At 45.7% G+C, this 12,775-nt stretch overlaps 2 protein-coding genes across 6 annotated transcripts; both read left to right on the forward strand.

Annotated features, from left to right (window-relative positions):
* Window positions 1-627: 627 nt before the first annotated feature.
* Window positions 628-11,414, forward strand: OSCP1 (organic solute carrier partner 1). 3 transcript variants are annotated; one of them, XM_068657711.1, is made up of 11 exons: window positions 641-786; window positions 2,562-2,591; window positions 6,097-6,251; window positions 6,785-6,952; window positions 7,505-7,585; window positions 8,196-8,299; window positions 8,663-8,791; window positions 9,338-9,407; window positions 9,958-10,097; window positions 10,775-10,838; window positions 11,266-11,414. In XM_068657711.1, exons 1-11 carry the CDS (start codon window positions 675-677, stop codon window positions 11,380-11,382), a joined length of 1,170 nt encoding a protein of 389 aa, XP_068513812.1. In that variant the 5' UTR covers window positions 641-674; the 3' UTR covers window positions 11,383-11,414. The 3 variants fall into 3 exon arrangements, with proteins under 3 accessions (XP_068513813.1, XP_068513812.1, XP_068513814.1); XM_068657712.1 differs by lacking the exon at window positions 2,562-2,591 and having other exon boundaries at window positions 628-786; XM_068657713.1 differs by lacking the exons at window positions 641-786; window positions 2,562-2,591 and adding an exon at window positions 5,851-5,991.
* A 68-nt stretch (window positions 11,415-11,482) lies between these two features.
* Window positions 11,483-12,682, forward strand: LSM10 (LSM10, U7 small nuclear RNA associated). Of its 3 annotated transcripts, none has more exons than XM_068657719.1 (2): window positions 11,483-11,601; window positions 12,138-12,682. In XM_068657719.1, the coding sequence occupies exon 2, from the start codon at window positions 12,194-12,196 to the stop codon at window positions 12,563-12,565; it is 372 nt and encodes a 123-aa protein (XP_068513820.1). In that variant the 5' UTR covers window positions 11,483-11,601; window positions 12,138-12,193; the 3' UTR covers window positions 12,566-12,682. The 3 variants fall into 3 exon arrangements, with proteins under 3 accessions (XP_068513820.1, XP_068513822.1, XP_068513821.1); XM_068657721.1 differs by having other exon boundaries at window positions 11,491-11,601; window positions 12,187-12,682; XM_068657720.1 differs by having other exon boundaries at window positions 11,517-11,601; window positions 12,120-12,682.
* Window positions 12,683-12,775: the final 93 nt, after the last annotated feature.

Below are 12,775 nucleotides of genomic sequence, written 5' to 3' on the forward strand. Positions count from 1 at the left end.
GTCTGTCTCCTCTCATTACCCGGTGAGCCTGCAGAATTGCGCTGTCAAACAGCATTGGAGCAGCTGCTCAGCAGAATTCAGCAGGGGATTCACTACATGTAATGGAAATGAGAGGAGAGAATGAGGAGAAATGTGGCTTATTTGGAAATAAAGCAGCCCTGACACCGACTCAAAAACCCATTCCTCCTCACAATCAAATGCAGGTTGACTCTGAACTCTACAGCTGTAGAAACCGTACTGAGAATCAAGTCTGGCATTTCCCAGCTGACTCGGGTATTTGCGTTCATTCCGTGGTAGCCATCCCTCAGTATCACTCAGAAACTCAGTGATGTTATATCAAAAACGCCATTAATGGTTATTAAACTAAATAATTATGAGTAAAGTGGCGCCCGCTGGCAGAGTTCAATAGAAGAACAGAGAGCTCCCCTCAGCTGTCGCGTGGACGCGTGCCGGGGATGCCTGCGTGCTGAACCGAGGCAAGATGATTTTTAATCCTGTCACAAAGGCTTAAATTTGGCGAGGAAATGCCTCCAATTAACCAGTTATTACAATTTAATTAGTTTTTAAGCCGTGGTATCGCGCTGTGGCGGGGGGGACATGCCAACACGGCGCCCCGCCATTGGCCCGGCCGTTGCCTGGCGGCGGCGGCGGCGGCTGTGGGGGGGGCGGGCGCCATGTCGGGCCGGGCGCTGCCGCTGCTGTTCCTCAACCTGGGCGGCGAGATGCTCTACATCCTGGACCAGCGGCTCCGTGCCCAGAGCATCCCCGGAGAGAAGGCCCGCAAAGGTGAGCCGGGGCTGGGATCGGGGCTTCGGCACCGCGGAGACCCCGTCTGGGCCCTCCCGTGTCCGGCTTTGTGAGGACGGGGCTGTGAGGGGATCCCCAAGGATCCTAGGGTCATTAGGGTTGGAAAAGTGCTCCCAAATCATCTGACCCAACCATCACCTTACTGCCAATGTCACTCACTGCCTCTGTCCCCAAGCACCACGTCCAACCTCTCCCTGAACACCCCCAGGGACGGGGACTCCACCACCTCCCTGGGCAACCCGTCCCAACGCCTGAGCGCTCTTGCTGAGGAGAAATGTCTCCTCATTGCCAGCCTGAACCTCCCCTGGCACAACTCGAGGCCGTTCCCTCTGCTCCTGGCACAGTTCCCTGTGAGCAGAGGCCGACCCCAGCTCCCCACCCCTTCCTTCCAGGCAGTTGCAGAGAGCAATGAGCTCTGCCCTGAGCCCCCCTTCTCCAGCCCAAACACCTCCAGTTCCCTCAGCCTCTCCTCACAGGACTTGTGCTCCAGGCCCTTCACCAGCATCACAGCCCTGCTCTGGACACACTTCAGAAGAGGCCGGGTGCTGGAGGTAATCAGCAAGGAGCCACACTGCTGCAGGTGGAGCATTGCTCAGGGCTTTGCAGACTTCTCCTGAAGTACCATTGCTTTCAGTGCTCCAGCAAAGAGATCTGTGATTCCTTAATAATGTGCAGACGTGCAGTCAGTTTTTTGGTAATGATTCTCGTAATAATACAGGAATTAATGCAGATATACTTGCCATGATGTTACTGGAAGGATGCTTGGAAAGTAATACAATGTCGCAGTGCCTGCCACTGAAAGAAGCCCTGGGGAAGTGGTTTCCTTACAAGTTTCATTGCTCTGCCACAAGAATGGGTCCTGTGTGGTTTTATTCTCTTAAAATAAAGCTGTTTGAGTTAAACAATTTCCATGAAGTTTCTGTAGTAATGACTGCTTGCAGGTATGACTGAAGCTGGTTTGTGAAATGCACGCAGATGCTACAGGAACTGGAACAGATTTCAGTAGCTCTGCACTTGTGTTGCACGTTAGTGCTGCAGACGTGCTTTTGGAATCGCAATAACTCAGGATCTGAGCTTCTCAACCCAGGTCCTGAAATGTTTCAGGACGACCAGATTTCTTTGCAACCAGAATAAGAACTTCTAAGCAATACTAAACATTTCCTTACAGCAATATAATTTTTAATTATTCATATTTGTCTTTGGTAATCTGCCACGAGTTTACTTCCCTGCTGCTGTTTGTGCAGTTCTCTGTTTACAGCTTTAACTACATTTAGTAATGTACAGTGGAATATCTGAGCGGTTGAATTAGATCTGTACCAGTTTATCCACGCATGTATTCTTGTCTTGCTAAAAAATCGGGCTTTAATTTTACTGAGATGTGGTGCGGTCTTCACTGAGGTGTTGTTGCTTAAAACTGTTCACTGAAATATTGTTCCTTTATAAGTGCAAAAAAACAGCTGAAAAAAAAATCCAAGCTAAATGCAAAACATGCGAAGTCTCAATCAAGGGTAAAATTTTAGCTCCATTGAGGCAACAGGGATTTTTCCAAGGGGAGGGCGAGGTTCCATCTTTTGTGTATTAATTGAAAGTGAAAGATGTCAAGTAACAGAAGAGTTCTTTCTTGTTAAGCACTGATTGCTGGTGAGAAAAATCGAAGTCCATTAGTTAGACTCTTTTTTCTTTATTTCTTTTATTCTTGAAGCTCTTGTTCTTACTTCTTGAACTGATGTTTTTGTTTTGTATGCTTCGTGTAGATGAATGGACAGATGTGGACAGGAAACGAGGTACTGTAACCTTCTAGCTGCATGCAGTAGACGAACACCACTACATGCACACATGAGGCTCGTTGTACGTGAACACACTGTATGCTGTTCCTGCAGCCCTCTAGTGATGGTGTCAAGGTTGAATAATATTTTTCACCTGTTTAAAAAAAGAAAAAGAACTTTAACTATAGATCTTAGAAAAACAGGCAGTATCTCAAAATCCAGTAGCTTCAAAAGTAGCCTCTCTGTTAATTTAATCAAGGCAATATCTATAAATAGTCCATAACTTTTTCTCATAGGGCTCTTTCTAACCAGAATGGTATTTGGATTTTGCTAACATCTAGCAATGCAAGCATATAATTACATGAGCATTGTGATTTTTTTTTTCTGCTTAAAGGCAGGAATATTAGATACAGTGCATTTCGCTGTGATAACTTCTAATTTACTGTTCAGGGTTTTGATGAGTGAACTCCAGACATTTCCTTGATGGGTGAACTCCAGGAGAGATTTTAGGCATTTCCATCCTAGCTGCTTATCCACCCCTGCTAATGGTTCGCCACCCTTGCAGCAGAGTGATCACAAAGGAGCAGGTTCCCACACTCCAGAGAAACTCACCTTGACTTAAATTATCACTGAAGGTGGGTTTGAGCTGAGGTTTTGCAGTGGAAGGTGAGTGTGATTTCTTCCTGGGCTCTGCCTTGAAATGGTAACCTCCAGAACAGGGGTATGGTAAGTAGCTGGATGAGAAAATAAATCTCTTAAACTATCACTTTTTTTCTGCTAGGTGCACATGAGTAGAACTTCCAGTGTCTCTTTAAGCAGCCCTTTTTTAAGAGAGATCAGGGTTATGATTTCTATTTTTCAAAATAAGTCATTTGTAGGTTTTGAATGTTTACCAAAGGTAAATATTGATACCCTGGAGTTTGCTGCTTTTTTTGCTACCATTAGGTGCTGTTTCCAATAATATGTTTTTCCAGCATTTAACATCTCAGAAGCATAAAAGATTCCACATTTCCCCTCTCTTTTATCACACCCAAAATGGAGATAAGTTATATAAAATCCTGCTTTATCATATTCAGATGGTGAAGGCAGACACAGATCTTGTGTTGACCAGTCAACTTCTCCTTGTGAGAGAAGACAACTTTGTGAGCGCTGCTCTTAGGATGATCCCTTAAAAGTTACCAAAAAGCAACCACCGGAGTCTGCTGCTGATGATAAAGCCAGATGACTAGGTTTGCCTGCCTTTGACTTTATGAACTTGTAACGTTCCCTTCGCTGCCTTGAGTGTACTTGGAGAAGCATGAGCGCAACCCAGACGGAAAGTCTCATGTCATGCATATGAGCCGTGTTACGTTACAGCGCTAGGCGTTGAAATGTGTATGTCACCGGTGACATGACACATGCAGCCCAAAACCACCGTAAATCCTCAGCTTCTCTTTTGTCATCGCATTGTCTTCACTTGGTTTCCCTCTCCCCATCCCAGTTGATGAAACCTCTCTCTGCTAATCTGCTTTTATGCTATGTTGCTTGGCGTGCCATTATCCCTGAGCTAACACTCCTTTCCTTGTTATTTTCCATTGTGAGAATGGTGTAAGTATGTTCTTAGGGACTACCTGGGCTCTAAGATCTTTGCTCTGTCATTATCGAATGTACCTTGTGAGATTTGGCCTTTACCTTGATTTTTTTTTTCATGTTTTTCTCAGTTCTTTTAATAGCCAATACAGGAGGTTTTAATTTCAGGCAATATTTTATGTAAGGCTTGGTGTGTGGTTAACGTAGATCTTCTGATTTCATTGTGAATATCTACTGTCTGCATACAGTGGTATTGTCTCTGACAGTTTTGGTTATTAGAGGCTCTCCTAAGATGGAGGAAAAGCCTTTGTACAGACAACACACGTGGACAACTTAAAAATATTTTTTGTGATAGCAGTGTCAGGCAAAAGTTCTTATTTTTGTCACAACTGATTACTTGCAAAATGCAATTTATGCTAATACGCTGTGTTTGATTTTCTCCACTGAAAAAAGTGAGGATTTTTGCCTAAGACTGGAAGTAGGGGTTGTTTTATGGCCAGTTTATTTGAAAAGGGTGGAAGAGGAGGGATTTTTTTTTCCATTTGTAGTTAGGTGTATTTGTAATCTGTGCTGCTCTGAAGCTGAGCTGAGGTGAGGCCCGTCTGTATTGGTTGAGGTACTTAAAATAGGGTGAGCTGTGTTACGTTACAGTGCAAGGGATGCTGAAACGTGTACCCCACCACAACACGTGCAGGAGAAAACCTGTCAGCATCAGCTTTAAACAAGGGGAGAGAATCGCTTCAGAAGGCACTCGCCTTCCAGAAAACAGCTGCCAGCGTCCAAGTGCTCAGCATCTATTACACACCTAGCAACATTCCCCAGACATTAATCATCTAAGAAAGGATGAAGTGACTGGAACATCAACTTTTCTTTTTTTTTTTTTTTCCTTCCCTTGAGATTTTTCTAATCTGTAAGAATTAGCTCTCATTACAAGCTTCAGTAACAGTCATCTGCTTAGGGAAATTTGTGCTTGTACAATTATCCCTGTGAATTGAAATTGATATATTTTTTCAACATTTTTTAATAGGAAAAAAATGTTTATTTATGATAACTCTGTATCAGGTGTATGATAAAAGTATCAAATCCAGCAGGAAAGCAAAGGTGTCTGCTTGAGTCACTCCAAAGACATTTTCTATCTTCTTTGCATTAAAAGCTTGTTAACCAGAGCGTAGCCCTTATATTCAGCATTCCTGGTCTCCAGATATTCTCGAGTTAAGTTATGTAACAATTCCTGCCTAAAATTAACACTTAAAAATGAAGCACTAGTAAGGAAGTTGAGAGTTCTGACCCTTTGGGTTGCTCTAATATCCTCAGATGTTACTGTGTTAAGAGCCCTGGATGGCCTTGCCACAGATCCCACTGTTATAAATGCTTCCTTAAATACTTGTCAGTCCTAATCCGTTTCACACAAGTACTTCAAGGAGCTTTGAATCAGTCAGGAGCTTCTGTTTAGAAGGGAAAAATAGTGTCAAAGGCTAAAAAGAGAACCGATAGCTATGGTTTGTTTATAAAATAAAAAATAAAAAAATGCAGAGTGATGCAAAACAGTCTTCTTAGGAAGCAGAACTGTAACTTTTATAAATAATACATGCCAGAGTAGCCTGTAAACAGAATTATTTTAAAAGGGGAAGGCGCTAGCCACTGCTGCAAAAACAAGGCAACAAGACCAGCGTTATTCCCATTGGAAAACAAGGTTTGTTGTCTGCAGCTCAAACAGAGTTCTACCTCTGGGGACAGCCAGCAGGAACATGCTGCTTGCTGAGACTAATACGGCATTGAGAAAAATGTCAAAATGATGAAGTGATCTTCCTTGCTTTTCCTTTTGTGGCTATGCACCTGGTTTTCACAGGTAAGCGTTCTGTGAGCCCTCACAACTGTCAGTGTCCACGCGTGGAATGAATTAGCCGAGTGCTGTGTTTGGGAAGCGAACAACCGAGGCTCTCTGTCTTTACAGTTATGAATGACATCATCACAACCATGTTCAATAAAAAATTTATGGAAGAGCTGTTTAAACCACAGGAACTCTACTCCAAGAAGGCTCTGAGAACGTTGTACGACCGGCTAGCTCATGCTTCAATCATGAGGCTGAACCAGGCAAGCATGGATAAGGTAAAAAGACAATCTGCACTTTAATGCTGCTCTTCGCAAGTTGCTCTAATTCTGAAGCATTTTGTAACAGACCTCTTTGCATTTGTTTTCTTTGTAAAAATGGCTCTAAGCCAAGAAAAGTTTGGAGAAATCCATGCTAATATCAGATAATTCATCACCTTAAGCAGAAATACTTGGTTTTGAGTTTAATTAAAGTTTAAGAGGTTCAGGAAGCCTTCTTTATAAGAATGTTTATAGATAGGTAGATAGATAGATAGATAAAAGCCTATACATATGTTGTGTATAAGAATTTTTACCTGCCAACAGTATATCCAGTGGTCAATTTTCTGGAAAATAATAATAATAATTATAGGAACTTGACTACCTGTGAGACCTCTACCCTGGTGTCAATGTTGAAATTGTCAGTAGTCTGAGAGGCCAACAGGAGGGATGACAATGTGATTTTAGAAGTCTTATTTTCGTAGGAAACAAAGCTGAAATGGTTCTCATCTGTGTTGTGATGGAACCCAAATTTCTCTCTTGTTGTTTTGCAGCTGTATGACCTTATGACTATGGCTTTCAAATACCAAGTCCTGCTGTGTCCTCGGCCCAAAGACATTCTGCTGGTCACGTTCAATCACCTGGATGCAATCAAGGATTTCGTTCGTGATTCCCCTGGCATTCTGAACCAGGTGGATGAAACTTTCCGACAGCTGATCGAAGTAAGAATCCCTAGAAAAATGGTGGAACACGCCCTTGTTTGAAGGGTTTTTTTCCTCTTTCAAGCTGATCTTAGAGACTAAATACTGCATCAGGAAGAGGCACATCAAGTGTGGAGCTTGATGGGTTCTTAGCCTCAGAGAACTTTTGCTCATGTAACTGCTGTAACTCTTTGTACAACGAACAGGAGTATCCCTGTGAAAGGGAACTCTTCCCTTAAAATGGTGAAAGTTCTGGGAGGTCATGAAATGGTTCCCAGGGACTTTCTGGAGATGGAGATGTTTACAACACAAGTTTTTTATCCTTGCCCCCTTTAAATCAGTACTAATTCAGCCTGATCGAAGTCTCCACTGACTTCAGCAGAAATTAAATCAGGCTCTTAGTCCCTGATAAGAAATATTGATACTGATCAGCAGCCCTCCATATTTAATTTCCTCTTCCTCTGCCACACATGTACTAGCTTTGGCCAGCAGTATTCTGGTGGGCTTGTTTCCACCTTTAACTTGATGGGGCATGGTACTCTTACAAAGCTTACTGTGTTTTTTCTTTTTCAGGTGTATGGCGGTCTGTCTGCTGGTGAATTTCAGCTGATCAGGCAAACACTCCTCCTTTTTTTTCAGGACATGCATATAAGGGTAAGAATCCAGTGTAACTAGACAGTAAGCACAGAAGGAAGGTTGGCTGTGGTTAGAATACGAATGTATCATGTTAGAAGTTCATGATAAAAGTTGGGTTTTGTTACTCATGCGTTTTAGTCATCTTGATGTGCTTGTCTTCAAAATTTAACAAGCTGAGCACGTCTACTACAGTAACACCCAATAATTCTAAAATATTCTGGAAAAAAATTACCCCTGATTACCTGTTTATTTCAGATGTGACTATATAGAGTAATTCCTGATTTAGGTTTTCATTAGTTTCAAGTTTCACAGAATATCTGCTAGTAGATAAATAGGTTTTTATTTTAGTAGAAGCTTGATATGAAACTGAGAACCTCAAGCTTGAGGCTATGGGCCTTGATGTTCTGTAAATAAATTGATCATACTCAAGTGCATAAAGAGTGCACTTTTTTTTTTTTTTTGATGTTTCATCAGTGTGCCCATCCTCTGTATCAAAGTGTTTATGTACATCAAAATCTCTAGGAAACCGATCCTAATCTAAGCAGGAAGGCTGCAAGGTCAGACTTCAGAGAACTCAGATCAGAAGATATTTAACTGATTTTCTAGAGGACGGGATATTCTTTTGCAGGTCTCTATCTTTCTGAAGGATAAAGTGCAAAACTCTAACGGTCGCTTTGTGCTGCCAGTCTCAGGCCCTGTTCCATGGGGTACAGAAGTTCCAGGACTCATCAGGTGAATTCTGAACCCCTGCTTATACTGCTTGCAGTGCCTTGCATGTATGGCTGCTCAGAAAGAACGCTCAGTCCCAGAGGTCTGATGGGCATCATGCTTAGAATGTCACTCATGTGGATAGCTGAACCTCCAGTAAGTGTCATTTATTCAGCAAGATTTGGGTTTAAGTCACCCAGCAATGAAATACTGAACGTGTTTCTGACATTTCCTGCTCCAGTAAATCAGCTGTTAGTCATTTATCCTCTAAAATAGGCACTTACCAGCATACAGAATGGTGTTACTTGTACAGTAAGCAAAGGAAGTCAGTACTAAAAATAAGTAATAGAAGTATTAAGTATGTTTCAATAATGGCTTGTTTTTAAGGATGTATAATCGCAACGGAGATGAAGTTAAAAGAACCGAGTTCACCACTGATGGAAATTACATTACTCCACAAAGGGAAGGGTCTTTTGATCTCTATGGAGACAGAGTCCTCAAACTTGGAACAAATATGTAAGTCATTTTTGTCCTACATAGAAACATGAAGTAAACAGTGATGATTATGGATTTGTTCAGAAGCACATCTTTGGTCTTGTTTGTTTATTTCTGCATCTTTGGCTGTTATCAGCTTGACTGCTTTACAAAGCGATTACCCGATACAAAATGTGTATTGATAAATGTATTCAAAAGAGCTGTGGAAAAGAGCAAAAGTTTGATTCATGTCTACAGTAGAGCTGAGTAAAGAGTGTTTTCATCTGGTACTGCATATTCTGTGAAATGTAATTTAACAGCATTCGAGAAATCCTTTTTTTCATTTACATTTGACAGATAATTTTTCCATTCTCAGAATGAGACAGTAAGGTTCTTTCATACAGTTTTCTTACTTACATGTTTTAATGCCACAATACTCCATAAAACTGACCTGTAACTTCTCATTTCTGTAATTTAAAGTCTTCGGAAAAATATTCTGAAATAAATTTAGGTCCTGTGCTGCTCCCTTCTATTTCTGTATCACAGACAAGTAACAGGTTGCTTTTCCTCATGTGTTTTTCTCTGTAGGTACAGTGTTAGTCGGCAAGTGGAGACGCACATGTCAGGATCATCCAAAAACTTGGCATCCCATGCGAAGGTTAGTGTCCTTCTGATTCTGTCACTGGTTAAATTTGTGACCTCGGCAGCAGTCTGTGCTATCTTCTCTTTTGCTCGCCTCCTTTCTCATGTAAACAATAACTATCTTTCCAGTCTACACTTACAGGATAACTTCAGGGGAACCTGTTTACTTGTTCCCCTCTAGGCCTCAGCAGTTCTCCCTGGCCCCTTTTGAACTAGGCCGTGAGAATGTTTTCCTAAAGAATTTTACGCACAGGCTTATGCAGTGGTGTACTGAAATGCTGCTTCCTATTTTAATTTCTTCCAAAAACAGGAAGCCGATTTGATTTCTCAGCTATCCAATTTAGCTGGAAAGCTATCTTGTCTTAGGTCTGTATATTCAAGGAAACATTTTAAATATATAATTGATATTTATGACTTATGTATGTGATCTGTAACACTAACAATACAGAAATGTATTGTTAGTGTATATATGACACTCTGAAGAACACTTTTGTAATACCAGAACAGGCAAATGCTTTTAGTTTTCCTGATATTCTGACCGCTGAACCCATTTCTGTTTTCTGCAGGAGAATGTGGCCCCTAACCCTCTTGCTAAAGAAGAACTGAACTTTTTGGCCAGGCTGCTAGGAGGTCTGGATATCAAGAAACCTGGTGGCAGTGAGACAGGATTTCGACTGAATTTATTCACAACAGACGAGGAGGAAGAGTATGCTCAAGCTGTTTTTCATCTGGGGTTTGTGATTTAGTGCCATGCGGACAGTCCTGGAGACTGAGGCTGGCCCCTGACAGCTTCAGGGACAGCATACCAATCTTTTCACTATTTTCTTATCCTGGTCCAGATAGTCCCTGCAGGAACAAAAGAGGAACAGTTTGTCCGGCCATTTTTAAGACTGTCAGGAAGGAGAGAGGGATTTGTTACGAGTGCATCTCCTGTAAAGCAGGGTCTTGCGCTGCCTTCTCATGAGAAGGTCAGTCACCAGTAGGTGACGATCTGGGCTTAGGTTCCATCCCACAGAACAGACACATCCCTTCAGCACCTTTAGCTCTCCTCTCCCCCAGATGCTCATTTAAGGGACAAATAATGTGTCTGAACTGATTGCAGGTGATGAGCCTAATGGGCTCAAACACTGCAGCCGCTTCCTGGCAGGGAGCATAAGGGTAGTGAGAGTTCTGTTACGTGGTTCCTGCAGAATGTGTTTGTCTGCTTTTATCCCCAACTACAGAGATAGTCCCACTCTCAGTTTCAAAACTAGGATCAGTATATGAATGTGCTTAGCAGAAATAGGAATGCTGTCTAAACTTTACATCTATAGGAGCCTCATTACTCTGTTTATCCCTTTTATGTCATCATGGGGTTAAGCACTCTTCATATTTTTAATCAAGACAGGCAGCACTGACGAGACCAGAGGAGTTATCTTACAAGGTTGTTAACATAGAAGCCACTCAGGTACGTACGTTTCACATTTTTAACTCTATTCATCCCCTCCTTGCTAATCACTTTTACCCATCATAGTACCTTTATAGAAATACTTTTATTATTTATTTTGGTTAAGCTTATAAATCAGTGACAGCAGTATTTTCTGCTAACCCTGTGCATTTACTAATTGGGGTTGTTTAGTCTGGAGGAGGCTCAGGGGAGATTTTGTTGCCCTCTGCTGCTCCCTGAAAGGAAGGGGTGGGGAGCTGGGGGCGGCCTCTCGGACGGGTTGCCCAGGGAGGTGGGGGAGTCCCCGTCCCTGGGGGTGCTCAGGGAGAGGTTGGACGTGGTGCTGGGGGACAGGGGCAGGGGGTAGGGGGTGGTTGGAGCGGGTGATGTTGGGGGGGCTTCTCCAACCCTAACGAGCGTGCAGTTCCCGACCCGTGTCCCCACGCAGGACCCGGGGCTCCGTGCGGAGCTGGCTCGCATCGCGGGCGAGCTGGAGGTGGCGGAGCCGAGCCCGGCGAGCTCGGGGAAAGGCGAGGACCTGCTGGCGCTGATGGACGGGCTGTGAGCCCCCAGCATTAAAGGCGCTCTCCCTCCCCAGCCTGCCTCCGAGCCACGCTGCGGGGCGGGGACGGGGCTGGGGCTGCGCCTTCCTGCGGGGGGGACACGGGGGGGGGGGAGGGAGGGACGGAGGGGAGGGGAGGAGGAAGAGGAGGAGGAGGAGGAGGAGGCACCGAGCGCCGGGGGGGGCGCACGAGGAGCGGGAGCGGCCGGGGGCGGCGTGGGGGTGAGTGGGGGGAGGAGAGGGGAAGGGGGGAATGGGGGGTGCGAGTGGGAACGGGGAGTGGGGGGTATAAGGGGACACGGGGGGAAGAGGGGGAAGGGGAGGGGGGGAAAGGGGTACGGGGCTGTGAGGGGGAAGGGGGTGGGTGCGAAGGGAAAGGGGGCACGGGGGGTGCAAGTGGAAGGGGGACACGGGGAACTGGAGTGGGAACAGGGCGTGGGGGGCTCGAGGGGAAGGAAGTGGGAGGGGGGTGACTGGGGAAAGGGGCATGGGGTGCAAGTGGGAGGGGGGTACAGGGGGATTTGAGTGGGAAGTGGGGGGGTGCGTGGTTGGTGGGAGATGGGCAGCGTGCAGGTGGGCGTGCAAGGGGAGGAGGCGGTGAGCACCCACGTGTGCAAGGGGTGGTGGGCGGGGGGAGTGCACGTGGGTCACGGGAGAACGTGCAGGTAGCGTGCAAGGCTTGTGTGTGCACGAGTGTGCGAGGCGAGGAGGGTGACTTGAACCCGTGCTGGGGGCGTGAGGTGGGCGCCCTGTCTCAGAGCCCTCAGGTGCCGGCGGGGCGCAGCGCCGCGTCTCCCTGCCCCTCAGCCTCGCCATGGAGGTGAGCCACTCGGTGAAGGAGCGCACCATCGCCGAGAACAGCCTGGTCATCCTGCTGCAGGGCCTGCACGGCCACGTCACCACCGTGGACCTCCGCGACGAGAGCACGGCCACCGGGCGCGTCACCAACGTGGACGCCTTCATGAACATGAGGCTGGCCCAGGTCACCTTCACCGACCGGCGGGGGACCGAGTCCCACCTGGACGAGCTCTTCGTCACCGGCAGGAACGTGCGCTACGTGCACATCCCCGAGCAGGTGGACATCAGGGCCACCATCGAGCGGCAGCTGCAGCTCATCCACCGCGTCCGCTACTTCGGCGGCCGCGACAAGGGGCGCAGGGAGTTCCCCCGCGCCAAGCACAAGTGAGCGCCGGGCTGCCACGGACACGGGGACATCTGGGGGGGACATCTGGGGGGACACGGGGACTGTGGGGTGTGGTGTTGTGTGGTGCTTAACTGCTAACTGGGACGTGTGGCTGTGTAATTAGTGTCTGTGTAATTAGTGATCGATGCACTGCGCCACCATGGGCCCCAGCCCCCGAACAAAGCCCTTGTGGCCCTGAGGCCCGGCTCCGGG

This window comes from Anas acuta, chromosome 21, assembly GCF_963932015.1.
Source record: "Anas acuta chromosome 21, bAnaAcu1.1, whole genome shotgun sequence".
NCBI classification, from domain to species: domain Eukaryota; kingdom Metazoa; phylum Chordata; class Aves; order Anseriformes; family Anatidae; genus Anas; species Anas acuta.

What these genes read in the sequence shown, in the direction of transcription:
- OSCP1 (XM_068657711.1), top strand. Translation starts at nt 675, where the DNA reads ATGTCGGGCCGGGCGCTGCCGCTGCTGTTCCTCAACCTGGGCGGCGAG. An exon ending in CTTTCCGACAGCTGATCGAA is followed by an intron (nt 6,953 to 7,504) that starts GTAAGAATCCCT and finishes TTTCTTTTTCAG; the next exon opens with GTGTATGGCGGTCTGTCTGC. An exon ending in CTCAAACTTGGAACAAATAT is followed by an intron (nt 8,792 to 9,337) that starts GTAAGTCATTTT and finishes TTTTCTCTGTAG; the next exon opens with GTACAGTGTTAGTCGGCAAG.
- LSM10 (XM_068657719.1), top strand. Translation starts at nt 12,194, where the DNA reads ATGGAGGTGAGCCACTCGGTGAAGGAGCGCACCATCGCCGAGAACAGC.